A 9,568-nucleotide genomic window follows, 5' to 3' on the forward strand; every position below is an offset into this window, starting at 1 on the left:
GCCCAGCAGCAAAATTTTGCTAAGAGGAGCTTCAGGAGGGAGCAGCCCTGAGTGCTGTGGGTGGGTGACTCTGCAGAGTGCTGGTGTTCCTGCATCCTCCAGCACTGGGTCAGGGGTGGGGTGGGCAGTTTTTCACGCTTGCAGGTGCTTCCCTTGAGCCTGTGGGTTGCTGTCAGCACGCTTGGTTGTGCAGCTGGTTGTCAGAGTGTTGCCCTAAAGACACCACCTGCATGGGACTGGGGCTTTGTCACTGGCTTTTTCCATCTCTGGGTGACGGAGCTTTCGCACCAGCCCTGGAAGAGCTTTCCAGAAGGCAGCTGCGAAGGGGAAGGCTGAAGGAGAGTCTCTCCCAGCTCAGTGGTGTCAGTGGAACTCATTACCCATTTTCTTCTGAGGGACAGAGTGGAAGGAACCGCTGTCGTTTGAGGGGGAGAGGAGCACTTGCTGACAGGACAAATAATTTATATCGAAATCCTTTTAGTGCTGAACCTAAGTGGCTTCATCAGCTGCAAGAGGAAGCTCGGGGTCCTCTGAGGAGAGCTGCAGAACAGCCTTTGTAGTCATTAGCAGGAATGAAATGGCTTTTCCAGGCTGATCAGTCACGGATGCCGATGGACCCCTGCGCTGGGCTCGCCGTGTCTGAGCTGGAAATGCAGCTGGGACTGGGAAAGTTCAGATGTGCCAAGCCTGGGAGCTGATTCCTGCAGGATGGGAGAGCTGCTGAGCCCTCCCTGTGTTCCCAGGGGTTTCTGGTGCCAGCCAGGTGCTGCTGTGTGTCCCTGGCGGCAGCAGGCTGGAGAAACCCCCCTCTAGCCAATGCCCTGCTCTCTCTGCTGTGCCCTCATGGCTTGTTCCTTGGCACAGTGATGCCATCAGCCGTGGATTGGTGGCTCTGGTCAGCCCCCCTGAGCTGGGCTGTCACTAGATGTGCCCTGTGCTGGCCCAAACGAGCTCGAGCTCGTTTGGCTTAATTGCCTTAAAACCCCTCTGGCTCTCGCATTGCTCTGCTCTTGCTGCACATCGGTGGAGCCCAGGATTCTGCCAGAATATCCATGGCTTTATTCTAAAGAGGAGTGTGGAAAAACAGTCCTAATAAACCTGTAATTAAGCTTTCATTCGTAAAAATACATTAATTGTCTAAGCAGCGCTCTTGACAGGTAGCCATTGGCAGAGGCTGGAATTAGAACATTATCTTTTCTCCAAGCCTTTTCTGTTGCCTTTTTTTTTTCCCCCCCCTCATTTTTAGGGGAGAAAAGGAAACTGTCTCCCCAGAAGCCTAAAAACCCAGCTCAAAATAGCTCTCAGATCAAAAAAGAAACTCTTCCAGCCACTTCCACCTAGCAACAGTGCCTCTTTTTTTTTTTTTTTTTTTGTTTTAATGAAGGACCTGAAAACACATGCTTGAAAATGAACATATTTGTTCCTTCTGTGTGCTGGAACCAACCCACAAAATTGAGAAATGATACTTGCATAAACCCTCAAACACACTCAGAGTGTTTTCTTTAGCCTCCTTTTCTTTCTATTTAAAAACAGACCATTTGGGGTTTCTAATCAGCTGCTTTGTCACTTATGGGACCAGCTGATGACTAAAGGGGGCTTTTTAGTGTGCTTTAAGGAAATCATTTATATTCAGCAGCTTGCTTAAGCACTGAGCTTATTTTGAGGCTTATGTGAGATCTAATGTGCTTTTCTTTTCCCCCCCAAACCTCAGTGCAGAACACTCCATCACTGGAAACTGGGAATGCCATATGTGTGAAACAGCAGAGGGGAATCTGTCCAGACGGTTCAGCTCCTGTTTTAGCTGCTGGCTCAGAAATCACAGGGGCTTCCCCACCACCATCCTCTTCCTCTCTTTATCCTCATGTCCCAAAGAGGTGGAGTCACAGAATCCCAGAATGGTTTGGGTTGGAAGGGACCTTAGGGACCATCCAGTTCCACCCCCTGCTGAGGGTGGGGACACCTCCCACTATCCCAGGCTGCTCCAAGCCCATCCAACCTGACCTTGGACACTTCCAGAGATCCAGGGGCAGCCACAGCTTCTCTGGGCACCCTGTGCCAGGGCCTCACCACCCTCACAGGATTTCTTCTGTATATCTGACCTAAATTTCCCCTCTTTCCTCCAAGAGCACAGGGCTGGGGCTCAGCAGTGGCTGTGCACTTCTGGGTTAGCAGGAGCTGCAGCAGGACTGTGCTGAGCTCAGATCCATTGGGACCTAGTCAGGATTGTCCCCAGGAGGATTGGGGATGTGTCTATAATTCATGAGTGAGCACTGCCTGAGATTAGAGAGGTCACAGAGCAGAAGGGAGATGCAGAAAATGAGGGAGGAGCTGTTCCCAGAGAGGGGGCTGGGAGTGGGCTGGAGGGCTCCTTCCCTGCTCCTGCTGCTCCTGTGCTGCTGCCTCACTGCTGGTCAGTGCTGGATTAATTCATCTCCTAATTGCCTTTGCCTTTCCACTTCCATCAGTCTGTATGAGAGTGCTAAGCCAAGTCTCAGACTTGACAGACCTGATTTTCTACTCTAATTTTTTTTTTACAGTAGGAAAATGTTTACCAGTTGCACAGGAGTAAGAGCTTTGCTGGAGAGGGTTTTGTTCTCTTGTCTGAGCCCAGAGTCGTTTCTGTAGTGGTGCAGGTGCTTGAGTTTGATTTACTGCTCATTCTGCATTTCCAGCCAAATGGGAGCAGGGAAAATGGCTCTCTCTGAACTCCCTCTAATTTCCCTGGAGCTCTGGGGAGAGATTTGCACCCGCATTATGCATCAGTCTCATTCTGTGGGTAACACCAGAGCAGGGCTGAGGGATGCTGAGCTCCTGCAAACACCTCTGTGCTCGTGGGGGAGGATTGGCTGCTTCTGCTTTGCTGACACCGTGGCAGAGTTGCTTATTTGGAGCTGTTCCGTTTCAAGGAAAAGCTCTCCTGCAGGTGATCTGCATGTCTGTGCTCTGAGCCGGATAAGGAGCAGCCAGGGGTGTGTTAGATGAGGTCTGTGCATCTCTGGAGGAGTTAATCAATAAAGGTAATAAAACAGGGATTACACAGCACTGTGAGCCCAGCAAGGCTGACAGGCAGGGAGGCAGGAGGGGAGAGTCCATCTTCAACTGTGACACTTCCCGATTAATAAACTGTCCAATTCCTAAGGGAAAAAAGAATAAAAAAGGCATTTATTTCTGTTTCAAAACGCAAGCTCAGCGTTCTCATTTCAGCACAGGAAGCTTTGTAGCTCGTGGTGGCTTTCATTTTTCCTTTTCTTCGTGTTTTCTGGTGCTTGGAGTGCTTTGTGAAGCCCTCATGCAAGTCCAGGTGTTGCTGGCAAAGTGGGAATTTCCCAGGGGTTTGGAGCAGAGGGTGAATCCCATGGGAGCGCTGTTCCAAATGCTGTTTCACAGCTGGAGCTGCCTTGGCCTGGGGTGGTGGGTGCTGCTGAGGGCACCATCCCACAGCTCCTCAGTCACACCCAGTCCTTGGTGGCCCAGGAGTTTTGCTGTTCCAGCTGTGGGGTCAGAAGTCGTCCCTGTGTTATAAACCACGTCTGGGAGGGGGGGTTCAGCCAGGCTGGTGGGGAAATAACCTTTGGGGCTGCATCAGCTGTGGATACCAGCACAGTTCCTGGAAGCAGGGAGCGCTGGAGTCCCAGGGAGGGTGGGAGCTGCATGTGCAGCTGATTCCCTGGAAAGGGAAAGGGCTCCTTGACTTTGAACCATGTTCTCCTTAAACACAGCCGTAACCCTCTGACTGGCAAGAATTGCTCCCATCTCCACCATGAGCTGTGATTTTATACAGAGGCTCTAATCCTAGGCTTTCTTGGTAATTAGATTGTAAATGAGTTTTTAATGATTTCCTTTTTTTTTTTTTTTTTTTCCTTTCTTCCAGGAGTTGAGCGACAAGAGGCGAAACGCGGCGGTGAATCTTTCCCAGGATGTGGGGCATCTCAAGAAGCTGCTGGTGTCCATAAGCCAAATGCTGTCAAAGGGATGAGGACACTACAGCCAGGTGGGTGTGGACAGTGAGCTGTTGGAAAGGCCACTGGTTTGTTATGGTGGGACTTGGTAGGAAATGGATTTGTAGAGAATTCTCAAAACTTGACTGAAAGCTCACACTGTGTGTGCAAATTCTGAGATAAAGTGTGCTGACTTAGAAAGGCCGTGGAATAGGACAGACATGGTTGAGAGAGAAATGGAACTGGAAACAAGTTTCAAATGATGACCTTGATAGTATAGACTAGATACTTTGGGGAAATAGAACTATGAAAGGTGCACTGTAGTAGGATCCACTTGGGGTATTTTTAAATTATTAGCTTAGAAGCATTAGTAGCATTGTGTGGCAAAAAAACTAATAAGCCAAAAAACTCTTATAATGTATTGTAATGAGGAAATAGTTTGGCGTCTGATTGTGATGGCGTGGATTGTAATATCTCTTCTGTCTCACCCTTCACATGAGACTGAGAATGGAATAAAAGTCTTTAAAATGCCTCTCAGGAGCCCCATCTCTGGGTCAGAAAAAGGGTTTTTCTGACAGGACTTTGTTCAAATTAACAACTCTTCTGTCAGAATATGAGACTTTTTAGAACCAGATGACAGAATCAGTGAATTATTAAGGTTGGAAAAGCCTTCTAAGACTGTGAGTCCAGCCATTCCCCCAGCTCTGCACTGCCCATGTCCCCAAGTGCCAAATCCACACAGATTTAAATCCAGGGATGGAGATTCCCTCACTGCCCTGTTCTAATGCTTGACCCTGATAACACTTTCAGCAAGGAAACTTTTCCTAACACTGATCCAAAATCCACATGCAAATCATAAAAAGCTTCTGGCAGGCACTGGATTTGTTCTTCTCTGGGTGCACCTCTCAATTGGCTGAGATGAACCTTGATTCCCCATTTAGGCATGTGATTCCTCCACTCCCTGCTACTTCCTGCAGCAGGCAGGTTTTGTTCTCCCAGAGCCTGTGCCTTTTTTTTCCTCTTTGTTTGCTCCACCAGCAAGCTGTCTGCACTTCATGCTCTGCTTGCTTTGGGGTGCAGGATATCAAATAACCCCCTGGGCTTCCACTGAGCTGCCAGCAGTGCCTGGCTGGGGGTGCCTGCAGCATCAGCCTGGCTTGAGCTCTTCATGCAATTACAGACACATGGGCAAGGCTTTAATTTTAATATACAGTCAACTTGGAAACCTGGACCTTTGTGCTGATAAAGTCAAATGACCCAGAGTTAGCTGAGGGTTGGATAAGCTCAAAGACACTGAACTTTTTAAGGGAGCTGCTGCAGATTTGGGTCTTGAACTGGGAGCTGTTTGTCTTGGGAGGCAGCTCTGAACAAGGAGCTCCCTTTGATCTGCTGAGGATGGGGACGTGTATTCCTGGTTCAGGTGGGTTTTATGCTCCTGCCTGTGTAACACAGGGACAGCAGAGCTGCTAGGGGGTGCCTGGGTGTTCAGCTGGGAGGGAGGAACAGCTTTGGGAGGCTGTTCCTGCTCAGGCTCGTTCCCCTGGGCTTCCTCGTGAACTGACAGCACAGAAATGCAGGTGAGGTGCTGGATTTTCCCTCTGACCCGGAGATTTGTGTTTCTCTTGCAGAGCAAAGTCACGGGGGAATCGTTCATTTGAGGATGGCAGAAGGCATTGTATTATATTTTGCCAAATTAAAGCCTTATTTATGTTTTCACCCTTTCTACTTCGTCAGAAACACTGAACAGAGTTTTGTCTTTTCTAATCCTTGTTAGACTACTGATTTAAAGAAAAAAAACAACAAACCCAACTCTCTAGACACCTCCAGAGTTTAGTTTTATAATAAAAACAGACCTGTTTGGATAATTAGACCTTTACATTCCTGAAGAGAACAGTAAACACATAATCTTTTATCTTATTTTGCTCAATAAAACTTGTTCAGAAAACTCCAACGTGGTAAAGTCACCGATGGGAAATGACATTTTAATACTGATGTTGTACACTGTTTTACTTAATTACATTTTTGGGATTAGCTGCCTCTGACTTCAACCTCAAGTAAACACTTTTTTTTTTTTTTTTTTTTTTTTGGTTGCTAATGTAATCAGTTTTTGTAATGGTGTCAGCAAATAAAGGGATGCTATTATTCAAGGTGTTCCTGCTCTCTTCTTTCAAGTGAATTTGGATGACTCAGGTAAGGTTTCCACCTCTCCTCTCCCCGAAATGAGCATCAGGCTGCACCCACCGTGCTTGTTTTTGGGCAGAGGAGGAGGCACCAGCTTGAGAAGAGGCAAACGGGGGAGATTTGGCAACTCAAGAGCGAGTTTTTGTTCTGAAGAAAAGGCATTAGGGTTTTAAAAAAAATACAAGAAATCCCCATCAAAGTGCTGTGTGAATTCTGGTTGTGTGTCATGTCTTGTCTATGGGAAAGGTCAGGGAGTGCCAGGGGGAGGAACAGCTGGAAACACTGGACATGGCAAAGCCAGTGGTGAGCAGAGTGTGCCCATCTGCCCCAGATCCACCCTCTGGATGGGAGTCTGGGTCACACTGCTCACCCTGAGCTGTTCACACTCCCCTCTCTGCTCTTTTTCAGTTCATGTTTGGCCTTCACCAGGCAGGAGGTAAAAAGAAGCCTCTTCCTTGGGTGATTCCAGTGATCTGGATCATACCAAGTCCTGCTGCGAGCTGTGAAATAGCTCAGAAGAGGGGGAAAAAAAACCTGGAAAATGTGGTTTCCTCACAGCAGGAGCTCCCCCTGGTCTCCAGCTGTGGCTGCTGAGGTGTTGTGGTGTTCCATGGGGCTGATATTCCATGGAGTTAATCCCCAAATGCCATTAACCTGACTTGTTTAGGTGTTTGATGTAGAAAGCAGAATGACACCCCTGCAACTGCTGATCCAAGGAAAACCTGAACTCTGGAGGGTCTCCACGCTTTCCAGGTTGGGGTCAGAGGCTTTAGCAGGTGTCTAAACACCTATTTGGGGGTGTAAGTGGCAGTTTAATGGCTCCATGCAGGTTTGACTGGTTTAAAATGATTTAAAAGTGTAATCCAGGAGCTTCAGTGTTGATGGTTTGGGCTCTGATCAGTCCCTGGGGCTCTGATTCTTTCCTGCCCCGTGGCCACCTATGCTGGGAAGCTCCTCTGAAGCATCCAATGGGAATTCCAATGGGAACTTGTCTCTGCAGGTAAAGTGATGTCCTTTTTTTCCTTAAAAAGGTGGGTTTGTAAATGCTGGAGGTGCCTCATTCAATAAATAAATGCTTTTGGAAGCGACAGCAGTGCCTGGAGAGGCTCTGGATGCAGCCCTTGGAGCCTGGCTGTGTCTCCAGGCTCTTGACTTTGTTGAGCTGCAGAGCAGGGGGTGAAGGTGCTGCTGCAGCGTTCAGCTGAAAAGGGGAGAGATTCTCAGCATCATCCCCTTTCTCTCTTGGCAGGAATCCTCCCTGGAGAGGACGGGAGCTCTTCTCGTTTTGAAATTTAAGCGCAGGTTTTTATTTGGCTTTAGGGGACGTGTTAAAGGCAGCTGAGCAAAGCCTGATCCCCTCTCTGAAGGGTGAGGAGAGGTCAGGCTGGTTCCCCAGGAGCACCGGGCAGAGGGGAGGATGCTGTTTCATCTTGTCCTCTCCTGCCCTGGATAGAACACCACTCCTCTCCAGCTGGGAAAGCTTTGCCGGTTCCGTCACGGAGAAATCCCTCCTGCTCTGAGGGAGAAAAGGGGACGAGGAAACAACGATTTTACAAAGTGTGGGAAGCTGATTCCTCCGTGCTAAGGTAGAGCCGGTGCTCGGCGTGTTCCCAGGGCCGGGAGGATGGAGTCTGCCCGCGCTAGAGGGAGACAATAGCTAATGGATGCACGGATGCTTTTCCTGGAAAAAAGCCCCAAGTGGGATGTTCGGATGCTGTTAGATGGATTTTTTTTTTTTTTTTTTTTTTTTTTTTTTTTTTTTTTTTTTTTGGTATTTATTTATTTTTTCCGCGGCGATTTGCACCGGGTGAACCCGCGCCGTGCGGTGCAGGCCCGAGCGCTTCCCGTGAGGCGCTGCCTGCTGGGCCTGGCTCCTGCAAACCCGGCTCCTTTTGCTTTCAGTTCATCACCATCCCTGGAAATGGGAACGGGAGGTGCAGGGGAAGGCTCGGAGCTGTCTCCCCGAAGTTGTGCTGCCTTTCCTGAGCCCCCCAGCACGGCGCTCCCACCCTCTCCCGGCTGTATCCGGCTCTCGGGAGCAGCAGGTTGCTTAGCCGGGAGCTGCTGCTGGGTTTTCTCAGGCACTGACTCACTCGGCTATTTATTGCTGCGATTAAAAAAGGAAAGCTCGTGCAGCTTGAATTCAACCCCAAATAATTCAGCTGATTTGGCCATAAAAGCCCTCTGCAGTGACACAGCTGTGTGTTCCCCCCGGGGGTCCCTGTGTCCCCCTTGCTCCTTTGTGTCACCTTGGCTTTCTCCTGCAGCTCTCTCAGGGATGTTTTTTAGTCTGGTTGATGCTTTGGGAAGGCTGAGCTGGAACAGAGACTGGACAGAGCTGGAGAATAAAGCAGATATTTATTGAAAGGCCTTTAGGATACACCTTGGGCAGGACGAGAGCCTGGCCAGGGCTGCACCCAAGGTGGGCCCAAAACGGTCACAAAATGGACAAACGGTCACGAGGTCTCACACTTTGATAAGTTTTGGTCCATTTGCATATTGGGGTTTAATTACCCAATTACAGCTTCAGGTTGTGGGGTCCCATCCTTGTTCCTCCCTTCAGCCCGCTCTTGTTTGTGCTTTTGGCCCGAAAACTTGTAACCATTGTCCTTGGTCTTCAGCAGGAGAAGGATTTGTTTTGTGTCCCTACTCTGTGGGGAGAGCTTACTAACGCCTAATACAAGGCTCAGAACGACAGCCCTAGGCAGCACAGGATATGAAAAACATGGAAGATAAATCTTAAGGCATCATGGTGGTCACCAAGGATCTTGCCAGGTTGGTTTTGTCAGGACTCTGCCAGAGGAGTTGTACTGGGGGGATCTTTTATTGGTCTTGGTGGAAGCTGAGTGAGGTGAGCTTCTGCTGGCTGAGTGGGAATTCCTAAGGGAGCATCCAGAAGGTGAAAAGATCACATTTCTGCCACACTTGGAGGTTAAACATCATCTTCCAGCAAAAATTCTTCTCCATGGGCCCAGACTGTGCTTGTGCCCTGGCTGGAGAAAACCTGAAAGGTTTTGGGGAGAAAGCCTCTGGTGATGCTATGGGATGTAAATGTAAATGGGATCTCCAAAAGCTTTAAGACAAATTGGAGATGACTGCTGCTTTTCCAGCATTCAGGCTTTCTCTCACATCCTCTTGGAGACCTATTTTGCTCTCACAAATCCCCGTGGATCCCCTGTCAGCCGTGGCTGGGCGGTGGCTGTGGGGGGAGCAATGGGTGCTCCTTGGAGGGAGCTTTAACCAAATATCTTCATGGAGGGTGTCTTCTCTCCCAGACTTGCTCAAAATAAGGCTGGACTAATTCCTGAAGGCACAGGTTTTTCTGGGAGCTCTGCCTGTCACAGGGGCAGGATTAGAGCCCGAGCGGAGGCCTCCTCTGGAGCTTCATCTGGATGCTTTGCTCTGTGAGGCTGCCAAAGCAAACTGATCAGAACCAGCCTTGAGGAGTT

At 49.1% G+C, this 9,568-nt stretch overlaps 1 protein-coding gene across 13 annotated transcripts in view; it reads left to right on the forward strand.

Moving 5' to 3' along the window:
- Positions 1 to 6,087, forward strand: part of KTN1 (kinectin 1) — a 74,662-nt gene extending 68,575 nt beyond the window's left edge. For 6 of the 13 annotated variants that reach the window (XM_040066885.2, XM_040066888.2, XM_040066882.2 and 3 more), the window contains 2 exons: positions 3,872 to 3,991; positions 5,567 to 6,068. In XM_040066885.2, coding sequence (XP_039922819.1) covers positions 3,872 to 3,976 — 105 coding nt within the window. In that variant the 3' untranslated portion in view covers positions 3,977 to 3,991; positions 5,567 to 6,068. Of the gene's footprint in view, positions 1 to 3,871; positions 3,992 to 5,566 lie in introns of those variants that run through there. The other 7 variants (XM_058420887.1, XM_058420888.1, XM_058420889.1 and 4 more) reach the window with 5 other exon arrangements.
- The last annotated feature ends 3,481 nt before the right edge of the window (positions 6,088 to 9,568 follow it).

The sequence above is a fragment of the Hirundo rustica genome, chromosome 6 (assembly GCF_015227805.2).
Source record: "Hirundo rustica isolate bHirRus1 chromosome 6, bHirRus1.pri.v3, whole genome shotgun sequence".
Classification (NCBI taxonomy): domain Eukaryota; kingdom Metazoa; phylum Chordata; class Aves; order Passeriformes; family Hirundinidae; genus Hirundo; species Hirundo rustica.